We start from the raw sequence: 24,501 nt of genomic DNA on the forward strand, positions 1-24,501 counted from the left end.
CGTAGGCTATGGTGCAGGGACGTGCTAGTGAACATAACATGTGGTTACACAAATACAGTATGCTACTAATAATAAATTTTGACTTCATTTTTTAGCCTACACTATACTTTTAATGTAAAATTTGTCATGTTGTTCAAACAAATAGCCACTATTAACGACTTCAGTCGGGAAATATTGCACCTTATCAAACGGCAGTGAAGCGCAGATTTCGGCAGAAGTCAAATAACTTTAATCTGGTAAATAGGCCTACTTTCAGACACAAAATGGTCCACTCTAAGCCATAATGTCAAACCAAATGGAAGAATGAAGGTGATTCTGACAAATGTAAAGACAGTAAAAAAAAAACAATATTAAATCATGATTTTAAAAGCTGGTGCAATAATTCAAACACTAATAAATTGGAAAAATTAGCGCGTTCAAGTGCGCACTAAAGGCCGAAACGCATCTTCAATTGATATGGTGTAAATAAACAATGAGTAATAGCTTAATTGTAGTTTCTTCTCATAATTTGAATACTAGTCTTTCATTGTTAGAGCAGATTAATATCTTGCCGTGATCAGTGAGTGCTCGGGGAGGTTCATTTCCACCTGCGCTTTGCGCAGCTCATTTCTCCGAAGCCAGCTGTGCGCAAACGCAGTGTTGACTGCTCGGCAAACTCCAAACGCTCGGTCTGTACTGGCCCTCTGTTGCGCAAGCGAGTTGGTTATGGCCAGGTTCAAATTGTGCCCAAAACAACTTAACCACGGCCATTTCAATTGCCTGATGGCTGTGACAATATTCGCCCCGTTGTTATACAGGCGATCTTTTTCTCCTCTATTTTCCATTCCGCAAGTGTCTCACGCAATGCGTCTTCTAAATTGTCCGCTGAATGTGTCTCTGGCATGAAACTCGTCTGCAGGCATTTGGACTGCATTGCCCACTCTCGGTCCACATAATGTACGGTAGCTGACATATAGGGCATCATGTTGCAGCTGGACCACATATCCGTTATCAAGGCCAAATATTCCACATCACCTAGCGCTTTTTTTTTCTTTACGTGCCAAAGCCTCGGATGAGTATCTAATACTTTAAATAATAATAATAATAATAATAATAATAATAATGTGGTATTAAAATCATCCCCCCCCCCGCCCACAATATGATCGTCCATCACGATGTTCACTCTAAAAAATAATGGGGCCAGTACCGGTTCTTCAGGGCGATGCCATAGAAGAACCTTTTTCAGGGCTTCAAAGAACCGTTCATGCAACAGTTCTTGAAAGAACCATTTAAACCATTTGTTTGAGCAGTGAAGACAGATTTGTGTAAACATAGCCTACCGTATGTGCATTGACCAGCAAATGGTAAGAGAATGCCAGGATCTGAAGAACCATTTCCAATGTGAAGAACCTTTCGTATAATGTAATGGTTCATCACAAAGTTTTGACTCTCCATGGAACCATCCAGAGATTTGAAGAACAACTGAAGCACCTTTATTTTTTAGAGTGTATGTGTGTGTGTATATATATCAATCACACAGTGGTGCTTGAAAGTTTGTGAACCCTTTAGAATTTCCTATATTTCTGCATAAATATGACCTAAAACAACATCAGATTTTCACACAAGTCCTAAAAGTAGATAAAGAGAACCCAGTTAAAAAAATGAGACAAAAATATTATACTTGGTCATTTATTTATTTAGGAAAATGATCCAATATTACATATCTGTGAGTGGCAAAAGTATGTGAACCTCTAGGATTAGCAGTTAATTTGAAGGTGAAATTAGAGTCAGGTGTTTTCAATCAATGGGATGACAATCAGGTGTGAGTGGGCACCCTGTTTTATTTAAAGAACAGGGATCTATCAAAGTCTGATCTTCACAACACATATTTGTGGAAGTGTATCATGGCACGAACAAAGGAGATTTCTCAGAAAAAGTGTTGTTGATGCTCATTAGGCTGGACATGGTTACAAAACCATCCCTAAAGAGTTTGGACTCCACCAATCCACAGTCAGACAGATTCTGTACAAATGGAGGAAATTCAAGACCATTGTTACCCTCCCCAGGAGTGGTTGACCAACAAAGATCACTCCAAGAGCAAGGCATGTAATAGTCAGCAAGGTCACAAAGGACCCCAGGTTAACTTCTAAGCAACTGAAGGCCTCTCTCACATTGGCTAATGTTAATGTTCATGAGTCCACTATCAGGAGAACACTGAACAACAATGGTGTGCATGGCAGGGTTGCAAGGAGAAAGCCACTGCTCTCCAAAAAGAACACTGCTGCTCGTCTGCAGTTTGCTAAAGATCATGTGGGACAAGCCGGAAGGCTATTGGAAAAATGTTTTGTGGACAGATGAGACCAAAATAGAACTTTTTGGTTTAAATGAGAAGCGTTATGTTTGGAGAAAGGAAAACACTGCATTCCAGCATAAGAACCTTAACCCATCTGTGAAACATGGTGGTGGTAGTATCATGGTTTGGGCCTCTTTTGCTGCATCTGGGACAGGATGGCTTGCCATCATTGATGGAACAATGAATTCTGAATTATACCAGCAAATTCTAAAGGAAAATGTCAGGACATCTGTCCATGAACTTTATCTCAAGAGAACGTGGGTCATGCAGCAAGACAATGACCCTAAGCACACAAGTTGTTCTACCAAAGAATGGTTAAAGAAGAATAAAGTTAATGTTTTGGAATGGCCAAGTCTAAGTCCTGACCTTAATCCAATTGAAATGTTGTGGAAGGACCTGAAGTGAGCAGTTCATGTGAGGAAACCCACCAACATCCCAGAGTTGAAGCTGTTCTGTACGGAGGAATGGGCTAAAATTCCTCCAAGCTGGTGTGCAGGACTGATCAACAGTTACCGGAAACGTTTAGTTGCAGTTATTGCTGCACAAGGGGGTTACACCAGATACTGAAAGCAAGGGTTCACATACTTTTGCCACTCACAGATATGTAATATTGGATCATTTTCCTCAATAAATAAATGACCAAGTATAATATTTTTGTCTGATTTGTTTAACTGGGTTCTCTTTGTCTACTTTTAGGACTTGTGTGAAAATCTGATGATGTTTTGGGTCATATTTATGCAGAAATATAGAAAATTCTAAAGGGTTCACAAACTTTCAAGCACCACTGTATACGGTATATAAACCTCTGCTCATTCATGCAATTATCCAATCATGCGGCAGCAGCACACCCAAGGCTTATCAAAACTGAACATTTGAAGGCTGGTAAAACATCTGTTGGTCTTTTGCTGTGTTCTGAGATGCTTTTCTGCTCACCAAGACTATAAAAATTGGTTGAGTTCCCATAACCTTTCTGGTAGCTCAAACCAGTATGACCATTCTCTTTTGGCCTTTCTTATCAACAAGGTGTTTCAGCCTGTAGAACTGTTGCTCACTGGATGTTTTTTTGTTTTTCGCACCATTCCAAATAAATTCTAGACTGTTGTACTTGAAAATCCCAGGAGATCAACAGTGTTTGACACACTCAAACCAGCACATCTGGCACCAACAACCATGCCACGGAGATGTTTCTTCTGATGTTTCATGTGAACATTAAGTGAAGCGCTTGCCTTGTTCCTGTATGAATACCTTCTATGCACTGTGATGCTGTTACATGATTGGCTGGTTGAACTGCATGACTGAACAGCTTTACAGGTGTTCCCATTAAAGTGGACAGTGAGTATAAAAAAAAAATCTCCTTCTCACCCCCGGTGGGGGGGTGGTATCCATGTCATCCTCAAGCTTGGGTCCTCTACCAGAGGCCTGGGAGTTTGAGGGTTCTGCGCAGTATCTTCGATGTTCCTAGGACTCCGCTCTTCTGGACTGAGGCTTCAGATGTTGTTCCTGGGATTTGCTGGAGCCACTCTCCCAGTTTGGGGGTTACTGCCCCAAGTGCCCCCACTACCACGGGGACCACGCAGCCCTTGACCTTCCACATCCGTTCCAGCTGCTCTTTCAACCCTTGATACTTCTCAAGTTTCTCATGTTCCTTCTTCCTGATGTTGGCGTCAGCTGGGATCGCCACATCTATCACCACCACCCTCTTCTGCTCTTTGTCCACCACCACTATGTCCGGTTGGTTAGCCAGGATCTGTTTGTCAGTCTGGAAGCTGAAGTCCCACAGAACCTTGGCCCTGTTGTTCTCAGCCACCTTCTGTGGTATGGCCCATTGGGACTTGGGTACTTCTATTCCATACTGGTTGCAGATGTTCCTGTATACTATCCCAGCCACTTGGTTGTGCCTCTCCATGTACGCTGATCCAGCTAGCATCTTACACCCTGCTACTATGTGCTGGACTGTTTCAGGGGCTTCTTTGCACAGTCTGCATCTTGGGTCTGATCTACTCTGGTAGATCCTGGCCTCTATGGCTCTTGTGCTTATGGCTGCCATGATTAGTGCCTCTGTGCTGTCAGTCCTGCATTATCCAGCCACTGGTAGGATTTCTTGATATCAGCCACTTCCTCTATCTGACGGTGGTACATGCCATGTAGGGGTTTGTCCCTCCAGGTTGTCTGTTCCTCCTCCTCTGCACTCTCATCAGGGTTCTGCTGCCTGAGACATTCACTTAGCAGTTCATCCTTTGGGGCCATCTTTCTGATGTATTCTCGGATTTTCGATGTTTCATCCTGGACCGTGGTCTTGATGCTCACTAGCCCTCGGCCTCCCGCTTATAGTCTCAGGGTGCTGGACTTGGGGTGGAACCCTCCATGCATGGTGAGGAGCTTTCTAGTCTTGATATCTGTGGCTTCTATCTCCTCCTTTGGCCAGTTTATGATACCAGCGGGGTATCTGATGACTGGTAGTGCATACATGTTGATGGCTCGGACCTTGTTCGGACCATGTGGTTGACTTCCTTGTGGCCTCTTCATGGTTTCCATTAGCCTGTGGGATGCCAAGGTACTTGTAGCTGTCTTGGATATCACCTATGTTGCCCTCTGGTAGGTCAATCCCCTCAGTCCGGACCATCTTGCCTCTCTTTGAGACCATCCGGCCACACTTGTCCAATCCGAATGACATCCCTATGTCATCGCTGTAGATCCGGGTGGTGTGGATCAGCGAGTCTATTTCTCGCTCGTTCCTGGCATATAGCTTGATGTCATCTATGTAGAGCAGGTGGCTGATTGTTGCCCCACTACGGAATCGGTACCCGTAGCCACTCTTCGTGATGATGCTGTTCGCCTATGCAGAACAGCAGTGGTGATAGCGCATCTCCTTGGTATATGCCGCACTTGATGTTGACTTGGCCTCTAGGGTTGTCTTCCACATTTCCATTGAGTTCTGGATGAAGGTCTTGTTGATCTTATACAGTTCCAGACATTCCAGTATCCATGTGTGTGGCACTGAGTCGTAGCTCTCTGGGATTGCTTGTATAGTAGCATTCCAGCAAATCCGTATTTTCTGTCCTCGTCCATCGATGTCTTGTTCCAGTAGCCCATTTCTCATCAGTTTGCCCTGGTTCCCTAGCAACTGACGCAGACCTTGTTGACCCGGGCGACGTCTGAGCCGGTATGACTCTATCAGTTATGTCTTCACTCATTCCTGAGGTAGGCTGATATATCATGAGGGGTCTTGCCTAAGGACCCTTACTGGACCGGGATTCGAACCCCGATCTCCCGCGTCATAGTCAGTGAGCATTACCACTGTACTATCCAGCTGATATATATATATATTAGTGCTGTCAAGCGATTAAAATATTTAATCGCGATTAATGTCGCGACTGTCATAGTTAACTCGCGATTAATCGCAATTTAATCGCACATTTTTGTCACATGAAAAACCATTGTAATTCTCTTATCAGCATAAAAAAGTGAATGGGCTTGCTCACCGTTCGAACTACGGGGGTACACAGGGGATCCGAGATCCCCTGAAACAGACATGAGATCCCTTGAAAACATGATTTGGGAAATGTTGGGGGGTCTCTAAAATATTGGCTAAATGATGTTTATTGACATAGCAATCGTGTGTAACAGGAAGCATTTGCATATCCGAAGTGAGCGCACGATGGAGAGCCGCGCTCTGAGACAAGCGCAAGCACACACCCCCCCACAAGGGAAAATAAGGGACCCCCCCGGAAATATCGGCATAGTTCGAACACTGGTTGTACCAATGTTTTTTTTTTTTTATTGCAGAGCATAACACGTCTTGTCACAGCCACTGCAAAGTGGGGCTGGAGCAGCCGATGGGAAAACGAAACCTAAGCCGAGCACCGTGGCTCTTCGGGGGAGGGCAGAGGACTCTGGCTGTGCGGGGCGTGGCATCATGTCACAGAGCATTAATCTCGCGATAAAAAAATTATCACCGTTAAAATTGAGTCAAGTTAACGCGTTAATAACGCGACATTTTTGACAGCACTAATATTATATATATATATATATATATATATATATATATATATATATATATATAACACACACACACACACATGTCAAATCCACATACTGAAAATGACTGGCCTTGTGCAATCACAGCATGCAAAATGAATTTGACTGGTCAGAATTAATCAAATCAGGGACCTAAAATCAGGTAACTCCCATAGATTGAGTCTATTAGTCCACTGGTCACTCTGACCGACAGCATGAAAATCAAAGAACAGAAAACCATGACCTCACATTAGTTTGGGTGTCTATATTGAAGAAAAAAAAATGGCTGACATAAAAACTTGGTAATATTCTCATGGTATAACAGATTAGATTAGATTAGAGATTAGATTAGATAAAACTTTATTGATCCCTTTGGGAGGGTTCCCTCAGGGAAATTAAGATTCCAGCAGCATCATTACAGATAAACAGAGAAAAGAAATAGAGAAAAACTTCTAGATAAATGAAAATAAATTAAGTATTTACATATACAAATATAAAAGAATAAGATATGGGGAAGAGAGGAAGGGGAGGGGGGAAAGAGGGGGGAGAAGTGGGGTTAGGGTAAGTGTGTGTGTGGGGGGGAGCAGGAAAGATATTGCACTTTATATTGCACATTATATTGCACATTGTCCAGTATTGCTTATTGTTAGGCTAGGCTACTGCTCCTTCCCGTCCTCTGTCCTCCTGTTACCCCTCCTCCCCCCCAGAGAGGAATTGTACAGTCTGATGGCATGAGGGACAAAGAAGTTTTTGAGACTGTTCATCCTGCACTTGGGAAGGAGCATTCTGTCACTGAACAGGCTCCTCTGGTTGCTGATGACGGTGTGCAGAGGGTGACTGGCATCGTCCATGATGTTCAATAGTTTGTCCATAGACCTCTTCTCTGCCACCATCACCAGAGAGTCCAGCTTCATGCCGACCACAGAGCCGGCCTGCCTGATCAGTTTGTCCAGCCTGGATGTGTCCTTCTTGGATGTGCTGCCCCCCCCAGCACACCACGGTGTAAAACAGGACACTGGCGACCACAGACTGATAGAATATCCACAGGAGTTTCCTGCAGATGTTAAAGGACCATAGCCTCCTAAGGAAGTATAGCCTGCTCTGTCCCTTCCTGTATAAGTGATTGGTGTTGCAAGTCCAGTCCAGCTTGCTGTCCAGCCACAGCCCGAGGTACTTGTAGGAATCCACAGCCTCCACCTCGACTCCCTCGATCAGAACTGGTCATGACCTTGGTCTGGACCTCCCAAAGTCAGTGACCAGCTCCTTGGTCTTTGAGGTGTTGAGCTGCAGATGGTTCCTGTTGCACCACACAGCAAAGTCCCTCACCAGGCTCCTATACTCCTCCTCTCTGTCATCACTGATACACCCAACGATGGCTGTGTCATTGGCAAACTTCTGAATGTGACACAGCTCTGAGTTGTAGCAGAAGTCCGCGGTGTACAGGGTGAAGAGAAGAGGGGCCAGCACCGTGCCCTGGGGTGCTCCGGTGCTGCTAATTACAATGTCAGACATGATGTCCTTCAGCCTGATGTACTGCGGCCTGTCAGTGAGGTAGCTGGAGATCCAGATGACCAGGCAGGGGTCCACTCGCATCCTGTTCAGTTTGTCCTGAAGCAAAAGGGGCTGGATGGTGTTGAAGGCACTCGAGAAGTCCAAGAAGAGGATCCTCACTGTGCCATTTCCCTTATCCAGATGCGAGTGAGCTTGGTGTAGCAGGTAGAGGATGGTGTCTTCCACACCAACACCTGCCCGGTACGCAAACTGCAGACAGTCCTGGGCATGTTGTACCTGGGGTCTGAGGAGGCTGAGGAAGAGCTGCTCCAACGTCTTCATCAAATGTGAAGTGAGTGCCACCGGTCGGAAGTCGTTCAGCTCGCTGGGCCGATTCTTTTTGGGAACTGGAACGATACATGATGTCTTCCAGAGGGTTGGCACTCTCCCCAGCTGCAGGCTGAAATTGAAGATGCATTGGAGTGGTTCACCCAGTTCAGCAGTGCAGGTCTTCAGTCGTCATGGACACACCTTGTCCGGGCCTGCTGCTTTCCTGGGGTGAAGCTTCCTCAGTTGACCGCTGACCTGGTCTACAGTAACGCATAGAGGAGTCTGTGTTGAGGTGGGGGAGGAGGGGGCTGCTGTGATGACTGGGGGGAGGTGTGTTGAGGGAAGAAGGAGAGATGGCTGCAGTGAGGGAGAGGGTGGGGGGGACGTGGGCTGGCTGAACCGATTGAAGAAGTCATTCAACTCGTTCGCCCTCTCCACTGTCCCCTCAACAATTCTGGTCTTTGTATTGTGACCTGTGATGGTTTTCACACCTTCCCAGACCTCCCTCATGCTGTTCTCCTTCAGCTTCTGCTCCACCTTTCTCCTGTAGCTGTCCTTAGCTTCCCTCACGCAGCATTTCACCTCCTGCTGTGCTGCTTTCATCACCTCCCTATCTCTGCTCCTGAATGCGGCCTTCTTCCTGTTGAGGACAGCTTTGACTTCCTGTGTTACCCATGGCTTGTTATTAGGGTAACACCGTACAGTCTTAGCGGGGGAGACCACGTCTGCACAGAAGTTGAGGTAATCCGTCAGACAATGTGTCAGCCCCTCTATGTCCTCACAGTGTGGGCTAAGCAGCACATTCCAGTCCGTGATGTCATAGCAGTCTCTGAGGGCATCTTCCATTTCAGGGGACCACCTCCTGATGGAGCTAGTTGTTGCAGGCTGCCTTTGAACCAGGGGGGTGTACTTCGGCTGTAGAAGAACCAGGTTGTGGTCAGACTTCCCTAGTGGGGGGAGGGGTGTGACTCTGTATGCATCCCTCACATTAGCATACAGCAAGTCAATTATCCTATTGTTCCTTGTTGGACAATCCACAGCCTGGTAAAAAGCAGCCAAAGTAGAGTCCAAAGTAGCGTGATTAAAGTCCCCAGAAATGATCATAAATGCCTCAGGGTGCTGTGTCTGCAGCCTTGCTGTAACAGAGTGAATCCTCTCACATGCAGCGGCTGCGTCAGCCCTCGGAGGGATGTAAACACAAATGGTGATCACGTGACTGAACTCCCTTGGCAGATAATATGGCCGCAGGCTAAGGGCTAGCAGCTCCAAGTCTGGGCAACATAAAACTGTCTTTATGGAGACATGTCCCAGGTTACATCAGCGGTTGTTAACATAAATGATGAGTACCCCACCTTTGCTTTTCCCGCATGTGTTAGTTTCTCTGTCGGCTCTCACAGCAGTGAATCCCCGCAGGTCCACGTTAGCATCCGGTACAAGGTGTGTTAGCCATGTCTCCGTAAAGATAAATAAGCTGCTCTCCCGGTAAATCCGCTGGTTGTTCAGAGCGGAAAGCTCGTCGACTTTGTTCGGCAGCGAGTTCACATTCCTCATGATAACGGAGGGAATGGATGGTTTGTAGTGCCGCCGGTTGTCCGCTAGCCTAGCCTTTAGCTTAGCTCCAGCTTTGCAGCCCCTGGGTTTCCTCCTCAGCTCCGCCGGGATGGGGCGTCGTATCCCGGCTCGTCCCGTTGTTTTCAGGGCCAGCAGCTCCTCTCTCGAATAAGTGGGAAAACTGGCTCCTGGTTGCATGTTAAAGTTAAATATATCCATGTTATATAGTAAAACACACTATGTCTTCGTAAGAAGAGCAAAAAAGTAAAAAAAAGGTGGAAAAAAAGAGGTTTAAAGAGCTAAAAACTACAGAGCTACTGGAGAGGCAGCCGTCTCACACAACGCCCAGGTGGAAAGATTGCCTGATAAATGTCAGTAATATTGTACTGTAGTTAGGGATGCATGATTAATCCTAGGTAAGAGCTTTGTAGTAGTACTAGCTGAAATTCTGGAAAGACATACTGTGTTTTTAAATGACTATCTTTGGTGTTTAAAATAATCCAACCAATCAAATAAAATAAAAAATAAATAAATAAAAATCAATAATGATGAGTTGCATCTCTAACTCACACAGGCTATATTTTTATGTTGTGTTTCCTATATATTTTTCAAAACATGGCTCAGAAAAAAACCCATTACAATTTAAGACCACTTATTACCATTCAGTAAAAATAAATTATGTTTATAATATTTATCAGAATAGCTTGCAAAAAATCTCTGCAGTACTAAACATGAGTTTAAACAAAGTAAATAAATGAGGACGCATATTTCACATTCACAAGCAAAAGGACCATGCAGTCATGATTTACCTTCACTGTCCTTAAACTTCTTTATAGCGACAAGCTCTTTCGTCTCCTACAAAAACAAACACACACACACACACACACACACACACACACACACACACACACACACACACACACACACACAAAGCCCAGTTAGTACAGACTCTGACTTCAGGTTTCACTAGATTCAGGTTAATCTTACTTACAGACTTAAAATGACCTCTGAAAGCAAAGATTTCCACTGAGAGTGTAAATCATGTTAAGCCTCGGTTATTATACAAACTGGATAATAAGGATCTGTTCTTTTATGCTGCACTTCTTTGGATGAAGTTCAATTGAGCTGTCAGAGAAGCCGCTTCTCGTAAAACATCCCAATAATTAAAATTAGGCTTCAAAATGGCAAGGTGTATCGAGGAAGAACCAAAGCCATTATCTGTATATCAAAATAGCAGTTATTACTTAACATATTACTAATTAGTCTTATAATCACCATATAATCATCAGGGAGAACTGCTGAGAGAGTGGTATTCTTGCTATTGCTACTGGTGTTAGTGCTCATTCTCCTTTGTGTGCAGTGCTGTAAAATGCCATCAATAATAGCAGTACTTTTGGCACTAGTGGCTATTTAATGGACGGTAGGCCTCATAGAGGGTCCAAGTAGCAAGAACGGTAAAGAGAGAAGCTGCAATTGTTTGTCCCTTCTGCCCATTTACAGTGGGGCAAAAAAGTATTTAGTCAGTCACCAATTGTGCAAGTTCTCCCACTTAAAAAGATGAGAGAGGCCTGTAATTTTCATCATAGGTACACTTCAACTATGAGAGACAAAATGAGAAAAAAAAATCCAGAAAATCACATTGTCTGATTTTTAAAGAATTTATTTGCAAATTATGGTGGAAAATAAGTATTTGGTCAATAACAAAAGTTCATCTCAATACTTTGTTATATACCCTTTGTTGGCAATGACAGAGGTCAAACGTTTTCTGTAAGTCTTCACAAGGTTTTCACACACTGTTGCTGGTATTTTGGCCCATTCCTCCATGCAGATCTCCTCTAGAGCAGTGATGTTTTGGGGGTGTCGTTGGGCAACACAGACTTTCAACTCCCTCCAAAGATTTTCTATGGGGTTGAGATCTGGAGACTGGCTAGGCCACTCCAGGACCTTGAAATGCTTCTTACGAAGCCACTCCTTCGTTGCCCGGGTGGTGTGTTTGGGATCATTGTCATGCTGAAAGACCCAGCCACGTTTCATCTTCAATGCCCTTGCTGATGGAAGGAGGTTTTCACTCAAAATCTCACGATACATGGCCCCATTCATTCTTTCCTTTACACGGATCAGTCGTCCTGGTCCCTTTGCAGTAAAACAGCCCCAAAGCATGATGTTTCCACCCCCATGCTTCACAGTAGGTATGGTGTTCTTTAGATGGAACTCAGCATTCTTTCTCCTCCAAACACGACAAGTTGAGTTTTTACCAAAAAGTTCTATTTTGGTTTCATCTGACCATATGACATTCTCCCAATCCTCTTCTGGATCATCCAAATGCTCTCTAGCAAACTTCAGACGAGCCTGGACATGTACTGGCTTAACCGGGGGACACATCTGGCACTGCAGGATTTGAGTCTCTGGCGGCGTAGTGCGTTACTGATGGTAGCCTTTGTTACTTTGGTCCCAGCTGTCTGCAGGTCATTCACTAGGCCCCCCGTGTGGTTCTGGGATTTTTGCTCACCATTCTTGTGATCATTTTGAACCCATGGGGTGAGATCTTGCGTGGAGCCCCAGATCGACAGAGATTATCAGTGGTCTTGTATGTCTTCCATTTTCTAATAATTGCTCCCACAGTTGATTTCTTCACACCAAGCTGCTTACTAGCGCTTTTTTATTTTATTTTTCTTTCTTTTTCTATTTTCATTTTATTTATTTATTTTTTCTGTGTGTTTGTGTAGTTTGATGTTTGTTTGAGTGTTTTGTCCGCCGGTGGTGATCTAGCTCTGGACCCAGTTTTGGACGTCGGTTCCCTCCAGGCCTTGGTTCGCTGTGGGTGATGCCTGTGCTCCCAGCTGTGGACTGCAGTGAGCTCGTTGCTCATTTTACATCGTGGTTGTCCAGCACTCTGTGCTTTAACGCTTGGCGTGATGTTCTGAGCGATGTTGCTCGGTGGTGTCGCGGCGGCTGTGCAGGCGGTTTGGACATACCAGCGCTTTGCATGGCAGAGCTTCTCTGCTCACTTTGTGGATCCATGGCGTGGTGTTCGAGCGATGTTGCTGACAGCGTCACGGCATCACGGTGCTGGAGATGTGGGACTCGTTTTCGTGCGCCTTTTGGTGGGACTGTGGTTGCTACACCACTGGAATTACATCCTGACCCCTACTTGGTGGACTTTTTACTTTTTATTATTTATTTATTTATTTATTTATTATTTTTTTAGTTATTTTTTATTTATTTACTTTTTTCCTTGTCTATAATTGTAAAGCGTCCTTGGGTTTCTTGAAAGGCGCTATATAAATTTAACTTATTATTATTATTATTATTACCTATTGCAGATTCAGTCTTCCCAGCCTGGTGCAGGTCTACAATTTTGTTTCTGGTGTCCTTTGACAGCTCTTTGGTCTTGGCCATAGTGGAGTTTGGAGTGTGACTGTTTGAGGTTGTGGACAGGTGTCTTTTATACTGATAACGAGTTCAAACAGGTGCCATTAATACAGGTAACGAGTGGAGGACAGAGGAGCCTCTTAAAGAAGTTACAGGTCTGTGACAGCCAGAAATCTTGCTTGTTTGTAGGTGACCAAATACTTATTTTACCGAGGAATTTACCAATTAATTCATTAAAAATCCTACAATGTGATTTCCTGGATTCTTTCCCCCCCATTCTGTCTCTCATAGTTGAAGTGTACCTATGATGAAAATTGCAGGTCTCTCTCATCTTTTTAAGTGGGAGAACTTGCACAATTGGTGGCTGACTAAATACTTTTTTGCCCTACTGTATACTTTGATCACAGAATGAGTGCTTGGTCCATTTTACTGTCTCCTCCAAAGGCATTTTGGGGGAAAGAATGGAAAAATCTCCGTGATTATTACACCTGCTATCCTTGACTTGCAAGTGACGTCAAAGCAAAATAGGAACCTGGATGTCGGCCATGTTGGTAGATATACAAATGCGGGGTCAAGCGACATTCCATACAAAACATAGTCACGCGTGCACAACTCTCTTTGTTTTTCCACTGCTGTAAGCGTTATTTTAGCTATGCCATATCTTTGTGCTGTATATGGTTGTGGTCACAACAGTACTCGTGACTGTGGCATGTTCCAATTTTTTAGAATTCCATCCATGATTCAGAAAGAGGGCGAGGAAACTCTGAGGCTTAGTACGAAGAGGAGACGAGGGGATCAGGACACTTCATCCAATGACCATTTCGTCCAAAAGTTAAGACACTTTGTCCAAAGCTTTTTTTATATGCACTATATTTCAGGTATTCCGGTGTTCACGAACGCAAGCCCCGTGAGAGCGCTGCTTCGTGCCTAAAGATTTAATATGATTCAGCCAGCTTTAAAAATTAATAACTCGGCCAGGGGAGCTCACAGCGAAGCCAAATTTTACAGGCACCTCCCTCTAAGCCTCCCCCTTCGAAAGAACATGGTCTCGGGTGGGTAGGGCTGTGCCTTGGCCCGGAACACGCGAACGAAGCCTCCACGAGAGTGCTGCTCCGCACCTGAAGATTTAATATGATCCAGCCGGAAACATAGACATGCAAGCGAGCAGTCTGCAATGACAAGGGAGTTAACTCATCCCAGGGTCAGCAAGTGGCACGGGCCGACGTGGTACCCCCTTAGTACGCTCTTTAGTGTCAAAGCTGCTTCGGCCAAATTCCATTGAGAATTCCTCCTTTTTTCAAACAAGCAAATACCTGAAATATAAAATAATTGATAGTGTGTATGAAAAAGGCTTTGGATGAAATGGTCATTGGACGAAATGACCTGTATTCATTCTCAATGGTCGGCAGAAGCGTCTTATCTTCAGAAAAGTCTGACTTTTTTAAATAATATGGGTCAAAACCACACATACCTATCTTCTCTTTGTATCGAATCTTCGCTCGATTGTTCAAATCGTAGTAATACTTAGAAAATTCAGCATTGTTTACAGACACGCTGTCAGTGGCTGCCATCCTAGTTGCTTTGTATATCCATGGTGGACGCTCATGACAGCACATTTTGATCACGTGGTTGCAAGTCATCTATTGTATTTTATGTGCACCATCTTGATCACAGCTGATGAATATAGCATAAATTATCCCCAAGCGGATACTAAGTCTAGGCTAGCTTCACTCTGTGTAAAAACAGGTTGTGTGAATCTATAGTCTGGGTTAGAAAGAAATCAGCCCCAGCCTCTACTTAATTTTGTTTCATTAAAAAAAAAAAACACTCCATGCCATGTGCTAGCAAATAACAGCGAATAAAATGATGTGGACAGAAAAAAATATAACTGTATGTTTGTTTATTCCAGGCCCCATTTATACTAGCTGGCGTTGTTTTTCCCAGAATGCCCCATCCTCTAATAGATGCTTCTCACGCTCAGGAACATCAAATAAAGCTTGCCATGTGTGGCTGATTCCAAGCAAACAGTCACGTTAAGGTTTTCAGGACATCCTTCCTTCTCAGAGGAATTCCTCATCATCCTTGCTTCAAAAATCATCTTCAAACAGAAATGATTCAGAGCCAGTAGCTTGGGGAAGAGGTTTCTCTTTACTGTAAAACTGCATGGGAGGTCCATGGAAAGTCCTCGGTACTGTTTGAAGGTAAAAGGAGTGTGCTTACTTTCACACTGGTGTTTAAAAGAGCTGTACTGTTGTCCTGGTCTTTATAACTAGACAGATTAAATGGACTGAGTACCTTTTTTAATCAACTATTTACACCACACTGATTATATGAGAAACAAGTTAGTAGACTTACTGTATTGCGTGATACACAATGCAGAACACTGACTGTAAGCTTGTCTCGAAATATAACATTAAGTACTATACAATAATCCTGATCTCAAATATCTCATCTCATTATCTCTAGCCGCTTTATCCTGTTCTACAGGGTCGCAGGCAAGCTGGAGCCTATCCCAGCTGACTACGGGCGAAAGGCGGGGTACACCCTGGACAAGTCGCCAGGTCATCACAGGGCTGACACATAGACACAGACAACCATTCACACTCACATTCACACCTACGGTCAATTTAGAGTCACCAGTTAACCTAACCTGCATGTCTTTGGACTGTGGGGGAAACTGGAGCACCCGGAGGAAACCCACGTGGACACGGGGAGAACATGCAAATTCCGCACAGAAAGGCCCTCGCCGGCCACGGGGCTCGAACCCGGACCTTCTTGCTGTGAGGTGACAGCGCTAACCACTACACCACCATGCCGCCCCTGATCTCAAATATTTTTATTTCAATTCTGTTAAATACTTATTATTATTATCATTGTCAGTACCATCCAACCATACAGTTTTCATACACACACACACACACACTGTGTGGCTGTTTCTTACTTGCAGGGACAGAGGCAAGGGATTCGATTATTAGACGTTCTTATGAATCTGTATAACATAGTCGGTTGGTACAGAAGATGCAAGAGAAATCACAATATCAGTATGTGTAAGCTATTGTGATAGCATTTTGAAGAGACAGAGTTTTACTTTCCCCGTGTCCGCGTGGGTTTCCTCCGGGTGCTCCGGTTTCCCCCACAGTCCAAAGACATGCAGGTTAGGTTAACTGGTGACTCTAAATTGACCGTAGATGTGAATGGTTGTCTGTGTCTATGTGTCAGCCCTGTGATGACCTAGCGACTTGTCCAGGGTGTACCCCGCCTTTCACCCGTAGTCAGCTGGGATAGGCTCCAGCTTGCCTGCGACCCTGTAGAACAGGATAAAGCGGCTAGAGATAATGAGATGAGATGAGAGTTTTACTTTCATGGCCAATGCTGGTTTACTATATGCTACAGACTCACAGCTAAACATATCAAGAGAAATGAAGCTAGAGCTGTTAGCCAGACTCAAATAATACAACCCCGATTCCAAAAAAGTTGGGACAAAGTACAAATTGTAAATAATAACGGAATGCAATAATTTACAAATCTCAAAAACTGATATTGTATTCACAATAGAACATAGACAACATATCAAATGTCGAAAGTGAGACATTTTGAAATTTCATGCCAAATATTGGCTCATTTGAAATTTTATGACAGCAACACATCTCAAAAAAGTTGGGACAGGGGCAATAAGAGGCTGGAAAAGTTAAAGGTACGAAAAAGGAACAGCTGGAGGACCAAATTGCAACTAATTAGGTCAATTGGCAATAGGTCATTAACATGACTGGGTATAAAAAGAGCATCTTGGAGTGGCAGCGGCTCTCAGAAGTAAAGATGGGAAGAGGATCACCAATCCCCCTAATTCTGCGCTGACAAATAGTGGAGCAATATCAGAAAGGAGTTCGACAGTGTAAAATTGCAAAGAGTTTGAACATATCATCATCTACAGTGCATAATATCATCAAAAGATTCAGAGAATCTGGAAGAATCTCTGTGCGTAAGGGTCAAGGCCGGAAAACCATACTGGGTGCCCGTGATCTTCAGGCCCTTAGACAGCACTGCATCACATACAGGCATGCTTCTGTATTGGAAATCACAAAACAGGCTCAGGAATATTTCCAGAGAACATTATCTGAACACAATTCACCGTGCCATCCGCCGTTGCCAGCTAAAACTCTATAGTTCAAAGAAGAAGCCGTATCTAAACATGATCCAGAAGTGCAGACGTCTTCTCTGGGCCAAGGCTCATTTAAAGTGGACTGTGGCAAAGTGGAAAACTGTTCTGTGGTCAGACGAATCAAAATTTGAAGTTCTTTATGGAAATCAGGGACGCCGTGTCATTCGGACTAAAGAGGAGAAGGACGACCCAAGTTGTTATCGGCGCTCAGTTTAGAAGCCTGCATCTCTGATGGTATGGGGTTGCATTAGTGCGTGTGGCATGGGCAGCTTACAAATCTGGAAAGACACCATCAATGCTGAAAGGTATATCCAGGTTCTAGAGCAACATATGCTCCCATCCAGACGACGTCTCTTTCAGGGAAGACCTTGCATTTTCCAACATGACAACACCAAACCACATACTGCATCAATTACAGCATCATGGCTGCGTAGAAGAAGGGTCCGGGTACTGAACTGGCCAGCCTGCAGTCCAGATCTTTCACCCATAGAAAACATTTGGCGCATCATAAAACGGAAGATACGACAAAAAAGACCTAAGACAGTTGAGCAACTAGAATCCTACATTAGACAAGAATGGGTTAACATTCCTATCCCTAAACTTGAGCAACTTGTCTCCTCAGTCCCCAGACGTTTACAGACTCTTGTAAAGAGAAAAGGGGATGTCTCACAGTGGTAAACATGGCCTTGTCCCAACTTTTTTGAGATGTGTTGTTGTCATGAAATTTAAAATCACCTAATTTTTCTCTTTAAATGATATATTTTCTCAGTTTAAACATTTGATATGTCCTCTATGTTCTATTCTGAATAAAATATGGAATTTTGAAACTTCCACATCATTGCATTCCGTTTTTATTTACAATTTGTACTTTGTCCCAACTTTTTTGGAATCGGGGTTGTACTTTTATTTGCAAGGTGTAGCAAAATCAATGGTCAACAACTTACTGACATTTTGTTAAGACACACAGGATGCAAATACAATGTCCTACATGATCATATACTTGGGTGAATATCACTGAGCGGTGCCTTTTGCTGTCCTGGACATAAAACAAGTCATTTGCACTGTTGATATAATATAAAGTTAATTGATAAAGGGTGCATTGTACTGAGCTTCATGTGTTGCATTCACAAAACACCATTTCTTAGCAATTTACATTCATATTAAAGACTTTTTTCAGTTTTATGTGATAGGACGCATGCTATTTTGGCATGTCCCCTACAGCACTCAGTAGATTTCAATATGAAAAAATATATATATCATATTTGTTTTTCCTTAGATTTTCTTTTAAATTGTTATTTTGGTAAGTAATACCTTCCCCACTTCAAGGTCATTTATCATTTGGTAGTAAAAATAATAATTAATTTCATAAAAAATGAAAAGATTTTAGATGTCCCCGAAACAATTGTCCACCCTGTCGTATTGAGAAATCTGTCCCTTTAAGAAGAGGTCCTCTACTGCAGTGACATCACAACAACATTTTTTTCTCTACTCAGTGGCGGGACATTTAACTGCTGAGGTGAGTGTGTCTGATGACCTCTGTGTTGATCTTTGTTGTTGGTTTAAGTGTGTTTTCTTCACCTAACTAAGGCTACATCCACACGACAACGGCAACGAGATGTTATTTAAAAATATATCGCGTCCAAATGGGCAACAATCAGTAAAATATCAGGTCCATATGGCAACGCAACGCTTGCTGAAAACGATGCAATACACATGCCACACCTCTAGGGGCGCTGTAAGACGGTCCCTTTGGAGACACCAGAACAATAGAAGAAGTAAGGACGCATGCGCATAAACTATTATGCGCGAGACTTCATATTAGCCACAAAGTCAGGAAAATCTGTTTGTAAAATTACATTATAATGACCAAATACAATGAAAAGTATTTTTCCAGTCTCACCTGTGAAAGGTAATCCCATGTGATCTCGTTTGGACAGCAAACCTGTTGGTAAAGTTAAACGCAGCTAATCTTTATTCTCCGCTTTGACCTCTCAGTTTACATTTTTTATAATCTTTACTTTCTCTGCATGTTTTAAATTTACTTTAACTTTATTCTATTTTATTCTGCTAGTTTTTTTTTTCTTTCTTTTTCTCCTTTTTCTTTTTGGCATTTTAATATTTTATTTCTACTATTGTGTAATTCTTATTATTTTCTTTTAATTCTTTTAATTCTTTTAATTAATTCTTTTAGAATAAAGAATTATTTTATGTAATTTTATTTCTCTATTGTTTATTGTTTTTGTTTTTACTTCTGTAAAGCACATTGAACTGCCATTGTGTATGAAATGTGCTATATAAATAAACTTGCCTTGCCTCTCCAAAATGGCGGCGAGGATGACACATGATTCTATGCGGAAGGCGGCGTCTTTAATGGTCCGGAATAAATTGAATGATACACGTTGATGGATTAATTTGCTGTTTCTCACCTGTGAAAGGTAATCCCATATGATCTCGTTTGGACGGTAAACCTGTTGGTACAGTTAAATGCAGCTAATCTTTATTCTCCGCTTTGACCTCTCCAATATGGCGGCAAGGATGACGTATGATTCTACGCAGAAGGCAGCGTCTTTAATGGTCCGGAATAAATTGGATTAATTTGCTCCTCTACGCCCTTTTTGAGGAAAGTATTGTCGGACTTAAATCAACATCTGAAGAGGTGAGATCGCTCCTTTTTTCCCCTATTTTTGCTGGCGGGATTGCACCATTACACAAATATTCACAGTGAAAATATTTTGTAAGCGCGTTTCATGAACCAAGTTATAGGATTTGTTGACAACTCGCATCGCAATGAGAAGATCATTGGCACTACTGGTGTTAAGAATCAGACCATTTCATAAATGAATATTTTGCTGTAGAGCTGCAGTGTTTGTACAATTGCATGTTTTTGCTTCACTATTACTGTCACTATTCTGCTTCTTGCATTACTACTGTGAACTAACACTGAACATAATAATAATAATAATAATAATAATAATAATAATAATATCCAAGCTCGTGTTTCACTCTCACTAGTGCTCTGTAAGGCTTTTTCCTGGTGATATTCGTTACACTTCTACCCGGCGTGAAGCACTCACAGTCATGTGGTTGTGACGTCATCGTAAACAAATCCGTTCTACTCATCCAGACGACTTCACAACGGCAACGTTGCCAGATCTTTCCACTCTGGAACCCGTTCTCAAAAAGATTGCGTTTTGGGCACCCAAAACGCCAGTGCCGTGTGGACGCCAGGCCTAAACGATAAGCAATTGTATCGGAGTCACCTGAATCCGTTGCCGTGTGGACAGGGCCTAAGCTTACCATGTCCACCCTATCAGCATAATATTGAAGGATGTGTTAAATGTTTATTACTTACAAAATATGCAGGTTTATGTACATAAAATTCTCTTCAAGGACATACTAGCTAGTTAGCTAAGGACAGAGTGTAGTGACCTGAAATGCTAACTAATAGCTAAAAATGTCCACCCTGTCGTTCTCTGAAAATGTCCACCCTGTCGTTCACTTAGCTCTGATAGGGTGGACATACATGCGACAGGGTGGACATTGCAGGTTATACTATGTGTGTATGGTATGTTTAATTTGAAATATTGAGGTGGAAATAAAAGAACATTTTAATAATAAATAGTCTAACGTAAGTTAGTAATTATTTACATTTGCATGTAATCTGTGCCTTCATTCAGGACATGCCTCTGAGTGCAGCAGAAGTTGCACGGCGGTATAGAGAACGCCGAAATGCAAACTCAGAAAGAAGAGAAGAATACCTTTTGAAAGAAAGGGAGAGATGGAAGAAAGACAGAGAGACGGAAGAAGAAAGGAATTAGTGAACTGACTGAGAGACAAAAGCGAGCCAAAAGGAAGAAATGGAGAGAGGCAAAGAGAGCTGCCAGAGCTAAAGTTCGTACAGTGGTGGAACTTCAGACTCCTCCCCCAACTGAAGAGATCCCTGCAGCTGCTGGCACTAGTCAGACCAAATGGCGCCCTGAACACATCGAGCCAAAACACACTGGACAATGGTGTGTCATAAGCTATGACGATGATGCATATCCAGGCATTATTCTTGAAGTAGAAGAGCAGAGTGTTTTAGTGAAGTGCATGGGCCGTAATGGTATTAATAAATTCTACTGGCCCAGCCCACGGGAAGACATCAACTGGTATGCAGACCAACAGATTATCTGTTTTATTCAGGAGCCACAACCCGTCAATAAACGCTCCCTACAAGTGGACAGGGAGTCATGCTGTATGTTCAGGAGATCTTAAATGAATTGAACTGATATGAATTGAGTTGAATCTCTTATGTTTTGTTTGTCTTGTGTCCTACTTTGTATTTCTTGTTAAAAAGACTAATGACCAAATAAAACAGAAACAATTTCATTTTAATAAATTTTCATGTTTTGCCAAACTTGATTAGCCTATGTGTCCACCCTGTCGTCTGCCGGTCCTCCCTGTCATGCACTGGTCCACCCTCTCATATTGATATTTTTAGATTATAATTAGTTTATCCTGTTAAATATTGTATATTTAATCAAATGTGTTCTGTAGTTAAGTTCAGGGCAATAACATGGAAGTAAGAATTCCATCCAAATATCACCGTTTTATCAAAATTGACGAAAACATATCTGCGGATGGTAAGAGTTCCTTTAAAATTGACAGTTTGCACAGAGTTTTATTAATTCATAATTAAAAAAATGAAATTAATAACCCTCAGTAGGAAAAGGGGACATTATACCTATCAGAAAAGTCTATTTTTATGTTACTATTATAATGAAAACACATTTTAACAGAATTGCATATGTCCATGACAGGGTGGACGCATTATATGGTTTACGCTCTAATTAATATCCCATAATTAATTTAAAAAATGTGCAGGGGCTCAATAAATACTCATTTCATAATGTTGAATGTCAATTATTTCTAATGGGACCTAAAAAGAATGGGAAATTAAGATTTGAATTTATGGAAATCCTGGGCCTGAAAAGGCACTCCCCAATGATATTCACCCACTTATTTGTTTCCCGTAGCCTGTATTAATGCACTTAACTAGCTAAGTAGCTTGGCATTTGTTATGACATCATGTTAGCTAACACTTTCTAATCTTGTCAGAGAGTCAAAACCCAAAACATTGCTTGCCTGGTGGGTGAGAAAGAGTACCAAAAGTGCAAGCTTTAACAATTTACTCAACATATTTGGGTGTTGAGGCAAACAAGTTAGTTGCGTTAGTAAAATATGAAATTAGCCATGCTTCCAACTATCCAACCTCCAACCATGCCTCCTTCTACCAGAACTACCATTACCATGTCTTCCAGGTCCGGAGCATATCTCAAACAAGTTGATGATTTCAAGTACCTAGGTTCTTGGATCATAAAATACTAAATTAGTTCTTGGACTTTAAGATAGACTTTCTCATTACGAAGGCCCAAGCTCGGAAAGTCTATAATAAAATGAACATCATTTGGCGCTCCAACCTGCCAAACTCACTAAAATTAAATCTCTTCAAGTCCACCATCAAGCCAATCCTAATGTACGGCTCAGAGACCTGGACCCTCAGTGCACGCCTCCGTAAATGCCTTGACGGTTGCTGCACCAACTTACTCCACAGGGTTCAGGGTTTGTCCGGGAGGTCCCACCCTACCCTGGACCAAATCTATGGTATCCTGCCGAGGCTAAGCACCTACCTGAGCTAGCAATGTGCACAGTTAGCGGGCCACTGCTTCCATGTGAAGGTGGAACTAATTTCTAAGCTCTTCCTCTGGAAATTAGCTAGTAGGGGTCGCCTTACATATCCCCAGGTCATTGCGAGGGACACTGAGATCAACCTCACTGAACTGGACACTGCCATGGGAAACCCTGACTGCTCGCAGGATGTTGTGTGTAGTCTTTTGGCCAAGGCTGCATGATGGTGGTGATGATAAGAGGTGTGTGTGTGTAGGGGTGCTATAACCTAACAAGTGTAGCAGTGTGCAGAACTGCAAAAAAAAAAAGATGTTGAGGTTTAGTTCTCCTCAGCAATGTCATTTTCTTCTAGATGCACTTCATAGCTGAAATACATGATAGTATTACAAACATGCTAGTAGTGACAGTTACAGTACTATGATTATGATTATGAAATCCAACCTATACTTATAGAGAGTCACAGCCGGACACAAAAGGGATGAGAATAACTACAGTTAGGATGTTGATCAGTTAAAAAAAAAAAAGGTGATAGACAAAAATGGATTTTAGTCAATAGTATTGTAACCATACAATCATACACCATGCCTAACCATGAAACTGTGACACTGTAACATGTCACGTAACACTGCTATAGCATGGCCAACCTGAAGTGTACTGTTTCTGTTTAGCATTAAGCCATATACAAAGATACAGTTGTGGTCAGAAGTTTACATACAGTGATATGAATGTCATCTTGGATATGAATGTCATGGCAATACTGGGCTTTCAATGATTTCTCTGAACTGTTCGTTTTCTGTGCCGAAAGGATTGTACAACATATTTCTTTAATAGAAAAAACACTAGAATTTGTTGCAGAAGTTTTAATTTATTTTGGGTTTTCTGAAATCAACACGGTCAAAATGTACATACGCTCACTTAGATTATTAATTCAGAGGTGCTGAGACTTCCAAAATGTCTCTTATCTTGCCACGGCCAAGCCCTCTTAACTTCTTGTTAGTGATTATGATTAACTACAGCTGGTAGCTTCTCTGTGCCTTCATAAAAATGGTTTGTTTACAGCACTCATTGGATTGGCCAACACACAATACAATGGGAAAGTCCAAGGAGCTCAGTACAGATCTGAGAAAGAGGATTGCAGATGTACACAACTCAGGAATGTCTCTTAAAGCCATTTCTAAACAAATGCAGATCCGAAGATCAGTTCAAACAATTGTATGTAAGCTACTGGGAGGTGTAGTCACTTTACCAAGTCACTTTGCTTCAAGAAAACCCAAACTGTCACCCTCAGCTGAAAGGAAATTGGTTCAGATGGTCAGGAACAACCCAGCAACCACCATGGCACAGCCCTGCCATGAACTGGAAGCTGATGGATCACTGTCTACAGTTCAGATCACCATGGACTAAGAGGCTAGTATCCAAGAAATAACCCCCTGCTCCAAAATTGACACCTTCAAGCTTAAAGGATATGGGACATGAAACATAAAAGCACGCTATATCAGTTTCTTTCCATTAAAAATATGAATTACTTGCATCAACAAATACAAAATCATCTATTAAATTCAGCAAAATCGTTATATTCGTG

The 24,501-nt window shown here is 42.5% G+C and overlaps 1 protein-coding gene across 4 annotated transcripts in view; it reads right to left on the bottom strand.

Moving 5' to 3' along the window:
• Nucleotides 1-24,501, bottom strand: part of cdkl5 (cyclin dependent kinase like 5) — a 145,973-nt gene that overhangs the window by 65,094 nt on the left and 56,378 nt on the right. For all 4 annotated transcript variants that reach the window (XM_060911112.1, XM_060911110.1, XM_060911111.1 and 1 more), the window contains one exon: nucleotides 10,531-10,576. Coding sequence is in view for 3 of the 4 variants with exons in the window: in XM_060911110.1 (XP_060767093.1) it covers nucleotides 10,531-10,576 (46 nt within the window). In the remaining variant the exon portion in view is untranslated. The remainder of the gene's footprint in view (nucleotides 1-10,530; nucleotides 10,577-24,501) is intronic.

Source organism: Neoarius graeffei, chromosome 27, assembly GCF_027579695.1.
Source record: "Neoarius graeffei isolate fNeoGra1 chromosome 27, fNeoGra1.pri, whole genome shotgun sequence".
Taxonomy (NCBI): Eukaryota; Metazoa; Chordata; class Actinopteri; order Siluriformes; family Ariidae; genus Neoarius; species Neoarius graeffei.